This window comes from Euleptes europaea, chromosome 12 (genome assembly GCF_029931775.1).
Source record: "Euleptes europaea isolate rEulEur1 chromosome 12, rEulEur1.hap1, whole genome shotgun sequence".
Taxonomy (NCBI): domain Eukaryota; kingdom Metazoa; phylum Chordata; class Lepidosauria; order Squamata; family Sphaerodactylidae; genus Euleptes; species Euleptes europaea.
This window is the reverse complement of record NC_079323.1, coordinates 30,581,205-30,597,805: the sequence shown is the minus strand read 5'-3', so window position 1 is coordinate 30,597,805 and position 16,601 is coordinate 30,581,205. Positions and strand designations below refer to the sequence as shown.

Here is a 16,601-nt window from a genome sequence, read left to right as displayed (position 1 = left end):
ATTTTTAAGGTGTTGCAGCTAGAATATAATGGATAGCACCAGAGGCTGACTGGCTGACAAATGCAAGACCCAAAGTCCATTGGGGATGGTCAGGGTGCCATTGTCCCTTTGTACAGGGTACCCAGAAAGGTGACAGTGTAAATTCTTGTGCTGACTGTCCAGCACTGAGCAAGAGAACTCATTCTCCTTCTCCAAGTCCTGTGTGCATTCTGGAAGTCTTGGTAGAGAGAGGGGGATGTTCTCATTTTATGTGGGGTTTCCAAGAAAGTAACAGGCACATACAAGAGACTTGCATTGTTCTGGAGTTCCTGGGTGCCCAACAACATGCATGATTGTATTTTCCAGGAATCCACTGGGAAGCATAAAGACGTGCACTTGAAGGGGTGGGAAGAAAGAGATGACCACTTGGTTCAGAGATGAGTGGATGATTGCTAGGAGTAATTGTGGAAGCAGTCCTTCATTTTACATGACGTATTTTCTGCACTCACCCTCGGCTGAAGTCTTGCCAAAATTGAGAAGTCATCCTTTCTGGTAGAGTCCATTCGTCTTCTCACCTCCACGCTTCCTACCTCCAGCCGTGCCAATATCGGCTGTGCAACTCACAATTTCTGCTTACTTGTACTATGTGTCTGGGAACTTGGTAAAATGGACCACATTGAGGGGCACACTGGGACATTAGACTACCCCAGGAACAAACTGAGCCAAGAGTTTTTGGCAGATCTGGAGGGGCTGCTCTTCTTGAACACAGTCTGTGAGAGCATGGGGTGTTGTCCTCTTGTTGTTTGGGTCTGAGCCAAGTGATCGTACTACTGGGCTAAGACCTGGGAGATAGTGCAGAAGGCAGTGGGTGAGCCTATAGCCATCAGCACTGCCACCAGCTGGGTCTGAACAAGGAACCCCTGTAACTTTGCCAGCAGAGCTGGAGCTTGCCTTTCATCTGGCCACAGATACCCATCAGGGCAGCAACCCAGCAGTTTCTTCAGCCTTGTCTTTGCACTGACCAGAACTAGCTGTGTCCCAACTATGTTCTCATACTCTGGCTGGCCTCCTTTCCCATGAAACTCTGAGGGCTTGCCTCCAAAGGACATGTTCAGATTTTACGTGTGCTTATTTCAATACAGTTGAAGCCAGATGTTTTACCATCAGGAATGTTGGTTCTTTCTGGGTTTGGGAGCATATGTTTTGCCCCAGTGCTCTCCTGCCCCTATTCCACCCCCCCATGAATGAATTGACTATGAACTGTGCTTCACTATGTCTGTGCCACTCTATTAATGCATTCTAGATCCTATCCACACACAATCTGACTTGTCAGCCTTCTGATATATGATAACTAAAGAATTTAAAAATATTTTTCATAGCAAATGCTGAAAATTAAGGCTGTCGTACTTTGGACATATGAGAAGACAAGAGTCACTGGAAAAGACAATCATGCTAGGAAAAGTTGAAGGCAGCAGGAAAAGAGGAAGACCAAAAAAGAGATGGATTGACTCTATATAGGAAGCCACAGCCTTCAATTTGCAAGATCTGAGCAAGGCTGTCAAAGATAGGACATTTTGGAGGTCTTTCATTCATAGGGTCGCGATGAGTCGGAAGCGACTTGACCGCACTTAACACACACACACAAGTGAACAAAGAATACATTTGGCACTTTTTGAAACAAACAAAATAGTAATACGTTAAACAGTACCCTGTTCTGTATTTCTCCTGTTTTCTGATATCAGATTATGACAAAATGTTTTATTCTAGGTTTAAATAAATGTTCTCTTGCCCTGATTTTGGGTCATATCCACTGTGGATGATTTCAAACACATTTTGTGACATGAAAGGAACAAGACAAAAGCCTCTGTGTTTTGTTCTCCGTGGTGTACGCTGCCTCTTCCTTCTCCACAGCACAGCTAAAGGCCACAGATACACCTCCTGGCTGGCTGGGCAGGTTGGTCCTTCAGACTATTGTCTGGACTGGAATGGAGAAAGGAAGGAAGCTTTCCCTGAAGCAGCCACATATTAACACATCAGCATCCAAATCAATATTCTCCTTGACAAGGCTAATTCCACAGAGGCATACTGCCGCCAGCCATGCTAGAAGGGAAAACCCTGCCAGTCTGGGGAAAATGCTGATGTGGAGGGTCCCTGGGACCAGGGCAGTGCCGGGACCACTAAAGGCTGGGGCTCAGGAATCATTGTCAAGGCGCATTGTGTGCAAGGAAAGAGAAGAGCTGCGCCTTGAATTACAGAATAAATGGCCTTTTCTGGATAGGCAGATTTGTATAAGGTTCCCTGTTAAACTCTCCCTCTGTTTCAGCATCCCTTTTCTCTGCACGGCTCTGTCTCTCCATCCATTAGGCAGTCTGTCTCTTTTGCTATCTCTTTCCATTTTGCCTTTTGGGCTTTCATTCCCTCCCCCCCACCCTTCTTTAGATCCTCCCCTACCCCTCCTTGTCCTTTCGTTCTTTACCTTTTGACTTCTTGACTCCAGCTTCGCTTGGGGGTGGCTTCCGAAGGAAGGGGGGTAGAAGGGCGTGGCCCCCGCTTGCCACTTTCCCTGCAGGAAAAGGGAAACTTCTCCTTGCAAACCGTGGCGACGGCAGCGGCTGCTGCAGAGCCAGGAGGGAGGAACCAGCTGCACTGGCTGAACCCAGCAGCTAGCTGTTTCCCAGCCGCTGGGAATTCATCCGCCTCCCCTTTCTCTAATTGCTTGGGATGTTTGTTTGATTTTAACAAACCCGTAAACACCACCTCAGAAGTTAATTGCTCCTATTTCCAGAGACACAAATAAATAAAAAAGAAATAACACACAAAATAGATGCTTTGCTGCGCTCAGCACCCTTCTGTTCATTAGACTAAGTGAACTCAGAGCAGTCGCAGAGGCAGCTCTTTGCCTGCAAGGCAAATCAGAGTTTGAGGTTAAAGCATCTTGATAAGAGACCGTGGGGGCCTGATCCTCTTCTCTTGGATTCTTGGCTCCAGATTCCTACTTAGGTAAGCATCCGGCAAAAATCATTGCTTTTATCATGCTAACCGCTCAGATTTTCTGCGTTCCAGACAGTAAACCTTCAAATGATATCATCAAAAAGTTCAAAAATCTGCTATCCAAATAAACTGATGCAGATATCTATGTTTGCAAACATGTAATTGTCTTGGTGATGAGAGAATCACTCACTGAGACAATGCAGGCGTAAACAGGAGGGAAAGAAAGAGAGGGAATGCACAAAGCACAATAGGAAGCCATGCCAAAGCCAGATGCCTCTGAGATAGCCAGGCTGAAATTCACTGAATATCTGGAATATTTACTCATCTCCAAATTACATTATAAACTATCGGAGTGGCAGGCATTCTGCTTAATGCTGCAATCTGATTGTGCTAGTGGGAAATGGAGCAGGTCACTGATGGCTCTTTTTGACTTTTTGAATATTCTCTGACCATAGTTAACAACAACCACTGTGGTGTAAAGGAATCCTGCTACTTGCTGCAGAAAGGTTCAGAGGGAAGCGCTCTCTTCTAACCTGGTGCCTTCACACCATTTAGCTGGGTTAAGCAGAACTGGTCTCAGTGCTAAATTGCTTCCTCACATCAGAAGGCGTGAAAGGGTTTTTCCCCCCCTCCTGCCTGGTGTGACCACGTTCTGCTACTTCAATAGATGCCCTTGGCAAAATATCTCTTCTATTTTTCAGTCATTATATCTCAGCAGTCTGTGGTTTTAGGCATTAGCCTTTTCCTTCTGTCCTTACATTCGGGCTACCGAAGGAGTATGGGAGAATCTATGGGTTCAAAACTCTTAGTAGTTTTAGGCAAATATTCTTACCCCAGGCCAGTTGTGGAATATATTCAGTTTCATATGTGTGTATCTGAGTAGACAGAATGATGAGAAGGACAAATGGGTGGCTGGCATATCTTCCACCCTGCCTGTCAGGAGAGGTAATTCCAGCATTTGTCAGGTAGAGGGGCTTCATCCAGATGGCAGAAGAAAAAGAGGCACTGGAGCAGAAAGCCCACCCCCTCAGGAAACCAACCAACCAAAATACACAAAACGAGAGGGAAAGGAGACCACAAACTGGTGCTAAGAAATGAACATTCATTATGATATGCAGGATGCCAGCTGCATTTTGAAAATGGCCTTCTTTGGAGCCAAAAGGGCCTTGCTCTGTCTTACTCTGAGAACAGCAGCCAAAATCATTAACTCTGAGAATGTTCCATCTGTCCAGATGGCACCTTCTTTTCTCAACTGTTCTCAACAGGAATTGGGAATGGCATGGCAGCTCCTTCAGTTACTTTGCCTGTGCTGAGACTGTTCTGCCCCAGGCATGCAAACGTTTGTAAACTGCATATTGTATTTATTGTATAACTGACCTCTGCCTGAGAGGATATGTTTCATTTGCCATTTAGCAGTGTGAGGTTTTCTCTTATTTTTTTACCGCTTTTGCCCTGGTTCTAGAACAAGAACCAGCGTGGTGTAGTGGTTAAGAGCGGTGGTTTGGAGTGGTGAACTCTGATCTGGAGAACCCACTCTTCCACATGAGCGGCGGAGGCTAATCTGGTGAACCATGTTGGTTTCCCCACTCCTACACATGAAGCCAGCTGGGTGACCTTGGGCTAGTCACACTCTCTCAGCTCCACCTATCTCACAGGGTGTCTGTTGTTGGGAGGGGAAGGGAAGGTGATTGTAAGCTGTTTTGATTCTTCATTAAGTGGTAGAGAAAGTCAGCCTATAAAAACAACTCTTCTTCTTCTGAAGATTGTCTGTTGATTCTGTACCCTGCCTATAAGTGTGTTAGTGCCACTGTCTGGTGCTTTTATGCAGTACATCCACATCTTAATAGTCAGTTTTTCTGTCTTTCCATATCACTCATTGCAGTGTACACAGATTTTATGTCTCAAGCCACTGAGCTACAACATGTGCCCTTCTCCTGTACCATCCCATGGGGGGAGGTCTAGGGCAAGCTCCAGATAGTGCCCATCATTCATCCTGAATGATGGCACCTATTCCCATACTGCCTGGTGAGATGGTGCACAGACCATAGAGGCACCACTTGCCTCTTCAGCCCCTTCTCAACCTGGCATCTCCTCTTATGTCACCCCAGCCAGGTGCACAATGGGCTGCAGAGGCAGCGGCAAACACCTAAGAGGAAATGACATCAGCAAGCTATTCCTGTTGCTTCTTCTCAAGTCCCTACCCTTGGCCAATTTGACACTCTAGGCATCTGAAAGGCTTGCTTGGCCGGAATGGACCGGCCATGTTCAAGTGATTTTCACCAAGAGCTGTTATTCCTGTGTTGGTTTTCAAAGCATTTGTAATCACTTTCCAAACAATGAGCAAGACATGGGAAGTTGTGGCTAAAACCAAGGCAGGGGTGGCAGTTCTGCTATGCTGCCTGCATTCCTTGGCCTGTGTGCTGATGGTGCAACTCTGCCTGCTTTTTTCCACTCACCAAATCGTTCTCTGGGCTTGCTGTTTAATGCTGACTGCGTTCTGGAGGTACCGAGTGTCTGCTTCTGTCTGCTCTGAAAGTGACAGATTTGCCTGTAAAACTGGAATCCTCTCTTGTAGCAGTCTGAAATTTGTCATGGGGTTGTCTTTGGGAAAGGAGTATAACCCCTGTGAATGTCATCACAATTGGACGAGAAACAAAGAAAGTTAACAACTACGAAAGTGTTTCCTGTTCAAACCCATTGAAAATGAACGGACGCACAAACAAATCAGAAGGAAAGACATTTTGGAAACAAAAACCCAATTTGTAGAGCCCTCGTTGAAAATGACATAGTGGGTGATTGCTTCACTGTTCTCTCTGTGGTTGGAAAAAAGGGTGCCCAGCCTGAACTTGTACTTCTACTCCTCCCTCCAGGGGGTGAGGTTAGCACTTCTTCAATGTTGCAGAAGGGATAATTCTATCCCAATCATTGCTGGGACATTAGTAGGGTTGCCAGGTCCCTCTTTACAACGGGTGGGAGCTTTTTGGGGTGGAGCCTGAGGAGGGCGGGGTTTAGGGAGGGGAGGGACTTCAATGCCATTTAGCAATTGTCATTTTCTCCAGGTGAACTCTATCGGCTGGAGATTAATTGTAATAGCAGGAGATCTCCTGCTACTACCTGGAGGTTGGCAACCCTAGACATTAGGTGTCATTGTGTGTTTAGTGTTACCATACTTAACCAAAAGGAGGACAGCTCTGAATGTAAGGTGATCTTCCCAAAACGAGATATACACCCACTTTTTAAATTATCACACATAACTAGCTTGTATGTGAATGTAAGATGTCCCCTTTTTGCTTGATGGAAAAAAAGAGTCTTCCTTTCATGTAAATAGAGTTGTTTGTGGGGGAAATGGCGCTGTTTGCTTTGCTGTCTCTATCTGTAGTTCCTGCTACTGAAGCACATTGGCTCTGCACTAGCCACAAAAAGAAGGGAGACCATGCTCTACTGCCCTATCCATACATAATGCAACACAATGCAGAGGATGGAAGTCGGCTTCACGGCTTCACTCGCTGTGATGTAAAGTGGACGGTGAGGTACACCTGGAAACAGATAATTTTGATCAAAGAATCAAGTGGAGCCAAATTATGAGAAACAATTCATGAATTGAACTGACTGCTGAAGTTAGTGGGTATAAATACCTTCCTTTTGGCAGAGGTACCTGGAAGTGGGCTAGGAGGCAGCTGCTTCCTCCCACTATAGGATAGATAGGACTCTAGGGAACCTACAAGATGATGGCATCTTTGTTCTGAAAAAAGTTAGATCAATGGTGAGCTTCTCTCTCAGGGCTCAGAAATGGAATTACAGAATTAACCATCTTAGTATTTCAAACTCCTAAAATCATATAATAATATTAAAGTTGCAAGAGTCTTCTTAAAATGTCTTTTTTAAAAGAGCTCTCAAATAAATTATAATTTTTAAACAAAAGCTCATTATTTTGTAAACCTGACTTAAATGATTTCTGAGTTTAGCAGTCCCCTGCTGTACCAAACTGGCCATTTATATAACATAGTTGTGCCCCATTTCTTATGAATCATTGCTCTATTTTCATGCAGAGCAGGACCAACTTTTCCTGAATTAGCACATGCAACTTATTGAGGCCAGCAATGATAATATAAATTCCATAGAACTCCAAAGGACCAGCAGAATTCTCTGGGGAAATTATTTGGGAGAATGTGTGGGGCGCTGGGAAGCTTGAACTTATTAGGCACCAGTCTTCATTTCTTCAGTTAGTTCTCCTAATCTTTGGGAACTTACCCAATTCATCTCTCTTCCAGGGGTGGCTAGGTGGGCATCATGACCGGTAACCCAGAAGCAGTGTACTGCGCCGGTTGCTGATATCATCAAGTTATGCAAGGTGGTGCTGGTGAATAAACAATTGCCTCCATATTAGGGTTGCCAGCCTCCAGGTGTGACCTGGAATTCTCCCAGAATTACAATTCCTCTCCAGTCTACAGAAATTAGTTCCACTGGAGAAAGGGCAGCTTTGTAGGGTGGATTCTATGGCATCACATCCCTGCTTAGATCCCTCCCCTCCTCAAACTCCACCTTCTCCAGGCTTTCCACATAAATGTTCAGTAATTTCCCAGCCTGAAGTTTATTACTGACCTAGAGCTAGAGTGCAGTAGCTCCTTAGAGACCAACAAGTTGTTTATGGTATAGGTTTCCAAGCATCAAAGCTGCCTTCACAGAGAGGTTTGACTTTCGAAAGCTTATACTATGAAACCTTCTTGGTCTCTAAAACGCTACTGAACTTGAATCGGCTCTTCTTCTGCAGACCAAAATGGCTACCCTCTGAAACCATTACTCCCCTAGTTCACCCCCACCCAAATAAAATCTACAAGTAAGGGACCACTGAGCTTCTTCCACTTTGGTCTCTACTCAGTAGCAGCAGCTAATTCCTACTTATAGCTGCTCCTAATCAGCTTCCAGTAGTATTGGTTAGAATTCTATTTATATTTGACTAGTTGAGTTTGACCTGCATGGCCCAGGCTAGCCCAGTCTTGTCAGATCTTGGAAGCTAAGTAGGGTTGACCCTGGTTAGTACTTGGATGGGAGACCACCAAGGAATTCCAGGAGTTGCTACACAGAGGCAGGCCAGTAGCAATCCACCTCTGTTATGTTGATCTCTTGCCTTGAAAACCTACAGGGTTTCCATAACTCAGCTGCAACTTGATAGTACTTTCCACCATGAGTCGAGTTAGAATGTGGATGTGCAATGGACTGTTACCAAGAGGAAGACCAATATGTATAGATAGATGAAAAGGGGAGAGCCAGGATGGTGTAGTGGTTAAACTAGGATCTGGGAGACCCAGGTTCTAATCCCTATTTCACAATGGAAGCTCATTGGATGATCTTAGGGCAGTCACACACAGGGAGTTACCTTACAGGGAGAGGAGAACAAAGGAGGAGAGAAGAATGATGTGAGTTACTTTGGATCCCCATTGGAGAGAAAGATGATGATGATAAAAAATAAAATGGCATTTGCTCATATGTAAAGGGCCTGGACAGAGCTTGAGTTCTGTATAAGGTTTGTTTGGAAAGAGTTAAATCAGTTTAGTGCTTGAAAGTGGCTTATTTTTTAACAACATAGAGGTTGTCAGTACAGACTGCAGATCAGTTTTATCCAGTCTTAAAAGATATTCTCTGATAAACCTTTGTTCTTTGCTTTGAATTCACTAGAAGGCGACAAAGAGAAAGGTCATATTACATGAGAATAAATGAGGGGAAAAGGGCACAGGGGGATTTTGGCAACAAGCAACCAAATGTATTTGGCCAAATGTTTTTAAGGGGGTAAGAAGCGTTTGGAACTGGAGTTTCTGACAATATGAAAAAATGAGAGTGGATTTACACCATCAGTGTGGAGAAATCATGGGTGACATGTATTCAAGTGGAGAGCCAAAAGCCTGCCAAACATCAAACCAGCTAAAAGGGAGGATAGCATTCCCATGAAGATCTATACATGGAGCCGCTACATAGGATGCTGGGGAATGAACATGGCCTTAAGATTTTGCTGTGTTTCTCCAGATGAATCACAGCATGAATTAGGGCAGCTTTGACATTGTGGTGGCTCCTAGTGGACACCCAGCCATTTCCTGATCTCACAGGATGTGACGGCACAGGAAGTCTTGGGTACGGCATTTGGCTAGTGGGTCAAACGAATTCCCTCAGAAAAGGACAACTTTGCTGAATATATAAAAAGCTAACAGTGAAGGATTGCTTCCGGTCAGCAGTTTATGTACATTCACATAAAGTCAGTGTAATGAAATGTAATGAAAATACTGGATTTGCGCAACCTATTGTAAAGGGTATTGAGTCATTATGGACTCACGCTTTTTCATTTCTCATTTTCAAGAAAGTATATTTGCAAATAATTATAAGCTTTAGGATCTTCTACACATCCGGATGTTTCCTGAGTTTTTAATAAACAAAATTCATTTGTACCCTGACTTCTCTCCAATGGGCACCCAAAGCAGTGTTCCCTTCTCCTCCATTTTAACCTTTGCATTGAATTAAACAGTAGTCAGTGGCAAGTCTTTAAGGTGCTGAAGGATGTCTGTTTACTTTTGCTGCAACAGACCAATGCAGCTACCCCTTTGGAATTACTGATAGAAGTCACTAAAGCTATTCTCAGAAAATCATTATGTACTTCATTGACACTCTGCCTGTCTCCCCTATGGGGACCGAATGTGACTCACAACATTCTCCCATTTCATCCTCATTAGGTTAGGCTGAGTGTGTGACTGGCCCAAGGTCACACAGCCAGCTTCCATGGTAGAGTGGGGATTCAACCCTGGTAATCTCAGATGTACTACTACCGCACTGACTTTTGTGGGAGGCTAAATCTCATTCTGCTCCTCCCCTTGCTGCCTGCTCTGGTTCTCTTTGTCCTTTGGCTTCTGGTTCCCCCTTCCCTTGACTCTGGCTCACTTTTTGCCCCTTGCCATCTTGCCTCTGTCAGTTCAGCATTCTTTAGGGTGGCCAACCTCCAGGTACTAGCTGGAGATCTCCTGCTATTACAACTGATCTCCAGCCGATGGAGATCAGTTCACCTGGTGAAAATGGCCGCTTGGGCCATTGGACTCTATGGCATTGAAGTCCCTCCCCTCCCCAAACCCCACCCTCCTCAGGCTCTGCCCCAAAAACCTCCCACTGGTGGTGAAGAGGGAGCTGGCAACCCTAGCGTGCTTCCTTTGTCTCCTTCCAGTGGACACCACTGCAGTCAGCTCTTGTGGATGTGTTTGGGTTGCAATTGTAGCCTCAATTGCTGCCCAAATGTCAGCACTATTTTTGTTGCAATATCTACACATGTGCAGATGTTGCAGTCAATCTGGGTTTTTATAATCTCCAAACTTTTTTTTTAGTGAGCTTTTTCTGAAAACCTGGAAGTTTGCCTGGACTTCTAGAACCATAAATATTACTTGTGGCTGGCCTTGTTGCGCCGATTTGCCTATCTGCACTGGGCCAGCCCTTGGCTGGTAGCTCTAAGGATATGAAATATAATCATGAATGCAGTGTGATCCTAAGCATTTTCACTCAGACGCAACGCCCCCACCCCCCCGCACATTCATTGGAGCTTATTTTCCCGTAACTGTAGAGTTGCAGCCTTAGGCTACAAAAAGAATGAAAAAACATCCTTTTGATCTAAACCCCCTTTGAAGTAAAATTATCTTAGAAACAAGACCTGCAAAATAACAAACAAGAATCAACATTGATAAAAATGCTGCCATCATAATGATGATGTAAGGAAAGATCAGAGCTTTTTCTGCATGGGGATCTTTCCCTGTGTGGCACATCATGCCCTCACTTTATCTGACAGTTTCCACGTGATGCTTGAAGCTCCCCGGGGCTTTCCCTTTTAAGTTGGACTTAAAGGGTAAACAGCGCACTGATTGCAGGCAGAAGCTTTGTGTGAAAGCTCTGCCTGCAGCCAGTCAAGGAGGGGCGAAGCTTAGCTCCGCCTTCAGACTGGCAATGTGCCCTTCCTGCATTCCTCCCATTTTAGCCCTTTAACAGGGTGTTTTAAAAAGCAACTCAGCTGAGGTTCAGTTGTGAACCATGACTCAGTTGTTTGGAGTGGGGGGGGGGGCTGGTAAGATTGTTATCTGGTCAGTCCTTCTGCACCAATGCGATGAGTAGAAAGGAAGTGAGCAGGAGTGGTGCCAGCAGTGAGTGGCATGTGGACAGGATATGTGAATGCCATCACTGTGTCCCTCAATGCCACTCTCTACTGCTTGCACAATCCAGGTACTGTGGCACTTAAATTTTTTATTGCAGTGCCTGGTTTTGGATTTTTAAATTTTTTTTTACAAACAGTTTTAGACCGTAGCCATGTTGGTCTGCAGCAGAACAGATAGATTTGGGTCTGGTAGCACCTTAGACCCCAACAAGAGTTTCAGGGTGTAAGCTTTTGAGAATAAGGTTGCCAGCTCTGGGTAGGGAAATACCTGGAGATTTTGGGTGTGATACCTGAGGAGGGTGGGGTTTGGGGAGGGGAGGGACTTCAATGGGGTATAATTCCATAGAGGCTACCATTCAAAGTGACCATTTTCTCCAGGGGAACTGATCTCTGTAGTCTGTAGATCAGCTGTAATCCCAGGAGATCTCCAGCCACCACCCTATCTGAGAGTCAAAGCTCCCTTCAAAACACCTGTCTGAAGAAGGGAGCTTTAAGACTCGGAAGCTTACACCCTGGAACTCTTGTTGTCTCTAAGTGCCACAGGACTCAAATCTAACAGTTTTTACAAATGCAAACCCTTCATAAACTATAGTCTCTTCACTTGGCTGCTGCTGCTCCCAAAAGCTCTTGTACTCCTCCCTAGCCATAACTGGAGGGACTTCGCTACCTTTGAAAATATCTACCCCATCCTGAATGTTAGGGATAAAGTAGATAATCATGGAATGAAAAGGCATAATGTAACATTTGTTGTTGCACTATAGTACCTAAAAGCTTGATTCAGAGCTCCAGCCAGTGAAATTTGCCTTGACTCGTCACCCTTATGGCAATCTCATTAAAACCTAAGCATCCTTTGGCTGAATTTTTAATGGCCAGGTTTTTGATGTTTTGTTAATTTTAATTATTTTTATAATATTTTCATTTGTGAGCTGCATAGAGCAGATCTCTGGAAAGGTAGCATATACATTTTCTAAGTAAATAACGCACAAAACATCTCTGAAAATAGTGGGCACAATCCAGCCAAAGTTAAATGCCTTTCAAAAAACCCATTGCTTGTAATGTGCCTACTTCTTCCACTGAAATCAACAAGTGTGAAAAGTATTTATCTCTGGCACCAACCTCCTCTAACCACCCCAGAAGCTTAGTATTAAGCATCTATGAAGGGTAGTGCTGCACTTTTGAATATGAATTTTTGAGGCAGAAACTTTCACATAAGCCACCAGTAAGAAAACTTTGTTTTGTTTTGTCAAGTGGCTTCCAACTTATGGTAACTCTATGAATTAATGACCTCTACAATGTCCTATTGTTAACAAAATCCTCCTGAAATGTTAGTATGAGAGAGAATAAAATGTGCCTCTATATCTTTGTGGAAGACTCATACACTGCCAAACTACTAGAAGTAAATGTGTGTCATAACACTTCCCACATTATGTTTCAACTGGATTTCTGGTGGGGTAGTGAGATGCAAAAACACTTCTTTGTGGTCTAAATCTAATGGATAAAGCAGCCAACAATTCAAAGGATTTGGGGATAACTCAGGGCTGCTCACATGCTCAGTGGCTGCACACTACAGGCCCAAGATTTATGCCTGCTCAAGACGTGATCTGCAAGCATGTGATGCCTCTCATATACACCTTGCTTATGGACATTGATTGTCCTGATTGAACCCTGAAACACTGGATAGGTGTATCTGCAGTGGTTGCTGAGAGCCTTTGCTGTTAATGTATGGAAAGAGGCAACGTAAGCCTGTAGCTCCTAGGACTTCCGGGTCAGAGACGAACGGCGGCGGTAAGCGCGATCAGCGCTCCAGTGGAGGGCTAAGGGGGGGGAATCCAACTCTCCCCCCCCCTGTTTCGGGAAGCACCCCTCGGTGGAAGAGGGGGTGCGGAGAAGGCGGCTGCAGGCGCGCCGTCTTAGTAGCTGTCCTTACCGAAAAATCGGCGGGGACAGCTCGGACGTGCTGTAGCTGAGATTCACTGTGTATTCCTGACCGGAATGCTTGCGCCAGGCTTAGGGTTGCATGGCCAAAAAAAGGGGGCGTTCCCGAGCCGTACGGGCTCAGGAGGCCACCTAATGGCAGCCCTGGCCCCCTGCCGGCTCCGTGACGCCCTGGGAATGCCTCCCAGGACGTCGCCACAGCCTTTGCCGGTGTCTGGATGCCAGCGGCAAGCTCTGTCGGCGTTTGGGCCCGGCTCTACCGTGGCCGGTAACCGGTGGCCGGCCCTGCACGCCAGCACTGAGGCCACAAACATCGGCGTGCACTACCCGGACGCCAAAGCTGTGGGCCCTTGCACTGGTGTAGGCCTTCGCCAGCCTCCAAAGGCCTTTGGTGCAGGCTGCCAGCGCATCTCAGGAATGTGCTGTCAATAGCATTGTTTGTATGTAATTGAATATATATGTATATATTCAATATGGAGTGGAAGTAACATGTTGGACTTGTATAGTTCAAAATAGCATGTTTGCATACTTGTGAATGCTGATCAGCTACATCTAAAAATGAAAAAGAATGCCCGATTTAGTTTCTGGATGCTCACATGTTCTATAAAATACTTGCCTAGTCACCCTAGCTAGCTTTCACTGGATGTTTTCTAGCCCAAGAGATTACTAATTAATTTTTCTCCCTTCTTGTTTTTCTCAACAGGTTGAAAAAAATGATGACATTGACCAAAAGATCGAACAAGATGGCATCAAACCAGAAGATAAAGCTCACAAGGCAGCCACCAAAATTCAGGCTAGCTTCCGTGGACACATAACAAGGAAAAAGCTTAAGGGGGAGAAGAAGGGAGATGCCCAAACTATTGATGGTGAAGCTGGCGAGAAGAAGGAAGAAGTCCTCGCTAATGGTGTGGCCGATGGCAAAGCTGCTATTAAAGACGTGGCTCCGTCTGAGAAGGCCCAGCCTGCAGAAGGCAACAAAGAGGGAGGCACCCCAGCAGAGGAAAAGCACGGGGAAGCCACAGCTGACACTGGTTCAGAACAACCTGCCCCAAAAGCCACAACTCCCGCTGCCCCGTCAGAGGAAAAACCCTCCCCTGCTGCCACTGAAACGGAAAGTGCCACTAAAGCTTCCACTGATAATTCACCATCCTCGAAGGCTGATGAAACCCCAGTCAAGGAGGAACCTAAACAAGCCGATGTGCCTGCCACTGTCACCACTGCCGTTAGCCCCACTGCTGCAGAGGATGCTACTGCCAAGGCAACAGCGCAACCCCAAACAGACACAGCAGAGAGTAGCCAAACCGAAGAGAAGACAGGTATGCTAGCCACACGAAGGAAAGCTGACCTCGTGCTAGAACTAGTGTGGCGAGGTGGTCTAGTATGGTCATGATTACTACATTAGGAACTGTTTATGGGAATAGGGTTGATCCTCGTTACCTCTTATCACTCTCTGTCTCCAGCTAATTCCCCCCAATTTAAGTGGAGACTGCCTGCTCAGGGTTAACAAAGGTGGGAATAATTTTCAGCACAGGCACACAGCAGGCAGCCATCTGTCCTCAGTGGGGCATTTGGGTCAGCGTCTGGATACAATTTCCATAGGTTTGCAGTGGGAAGAGATGTTTCCCACACCATGATACACTTCTTCACTATCCCTCCCCACCCAAACCCTACCACATTTTTATCAAGATACAGGGAAGATATTATGCTCTGTTTCACTCAAAATGCAAAGTTTATTTTGAGACACAGAGAGAGAGAGAGACTCAAAATATTACTTTTTTCTTTGTCCAGAGAATTTATTAAAAAGCCTGTCCACCTGTTGTGTGTCAAAATACATCCCTAAACGGCAGATTACTAGCTGGGGAATGGAGCTGTCCATGAGAATACAGAGGCTGGCTTTAGACAACTGCATAACCTGTGGGGGGAGGGAAATGCCATACAGTGTGGCACGGTGGTGGTATGGAGGTCAATTGGACTTTTACCATAAAAAGGCAGTTTGGTGAGATAGTAGGTTTTAGTGTGCGGTAACATGAAAAAGGAAATAAATAATTAAAACAACCACGGGAAGTCTTAGGAAGAATCTGCAGCAAACCCTAAAACTGGTAGTAGTTATTCACCCTCCCCAGGGAACCCAGAGAACTGTTGCCTGTGTGGTGTGGTGGTGCTGCAGGCATCTTTAAAATACAATACTTCAGAACAATTTTTTTTTTTTACAATGTGGAAAGGCAGGAGAGCCATGACAGTCAAATTGGTATAAAACCGTTACAGAGTTGTCGTATAGATAGCGCTAAGACTTGTTGAAGGCTTTCACGGTCAGAGTTCATTGGTTCTTGTAGGTTATCTGGGCTGTGTAACCGTGGTCTTGGTATTTTCTTTCCTGACGTTTCGCCAGCAGCTGTGGCAGGCATCTTCACATTATTAGCACATTATCTTGATACTTACAGGACAATGATTAGCACATTACCTTTGATACTTTTTGCAGGACAATGATTCAGCTCAACCCAACCCTTTTCTGACTATATATTACTCTTCCTACACACTTGGCACTGAGAGACACTTTCCTTCAGTGTTACTCCTCTGAAGATGCCTGCCACAGCTGCTGGCGAAACGTCAGGAAAGAAAATACCAAGACCATGGTTACACAGCCCGGATTACCTACAAGAATCAAAGCACTAAGACTGTTCAGCATATGATAGAAGTAGGCTTTTCTTTTATAAATATCTGTTTGACCTGGATTTGGGTGTGGGAGAAGAATCACTCATATCAGAAAGCAATAATCCAGCACTAAAAGATCAAGTAGGGAAGAGCAGCCAAACTAAAAATCTATTTATTCTCCTTGGGTCATGCTGTTTCTTGGCTTAACTCCAAATGACTTGAATGGAGACCAGCCAAAGATGACTTCAAGTCACAGTCTCTGCCAAATGGATCTGTAAATCTCATGAGAAAGCTGTGTCTCCTTTACCCTAAAACTACTAATCAAGAACTTAGAGTGGGATGAGCCAAATACGCAAGGACATATAGGTTGTATGATATATCATGTATAAATACATAAGCTCCATTATTCTAGTTGTCAAGAGTTATTTATTTTGAGCAGACTTTTCCTGGTGTGTGCAAGAGAAGGCAAGGGAGAAAAGATGCTTGGGGCATTTGCAATAGAAAGACATGTCAAAACTGGCTGAAAAACCCATTCATCCCCTCAAAGTCCCATTTAGCTCAGTGGAAGTATTCCAGACCATATGGATGGTAGAACGTGGCCTATAAAGAGACATTGAGTTCAGGTTGCCCATCCCAACTATGTCAAGTCTTACATGACACTGCTGATTTCTCATTGCTGCAAGTGGCCAAAACAGGCATGTTCTGCAGTAATTACATTACATCCTATAAAAGGCTGCCCTGATATGTGCCTGCCTGTATAAGACTATATAAAAGCTCACTAGCATGAACCATATAATGGTATATTAAAGTCACTCGCTGCATAGTGACCAAAAGCCTTGAGAATGGTTATTTTTTTCCTGAAGTGAAACTT

General features: G+C 44.9%; 1 protein-coding gene across 1 annotated transcript in view; it reads left to right on the top strand.

Annotated features, from left to right (window-relative positions):
* GAP43 (growth associated protein 43) overlaps window positions 1-16,601 on the top strand; it is an 81,359-nt gene that overhangs the window by 23,440 nt on the left and 41,318 nt on the right. Inside the window, exon 2 of the mRNA XM_056858522.1 lies at window positions 13,782-14,394. Coding sequence (XP_056714500.1) covers window positions 13,782-14,394 — 613 coding nt within the window. The remainder of the gene's footprint in view (window positions 1-13,781; window positions 14,395-16,601) is intronic.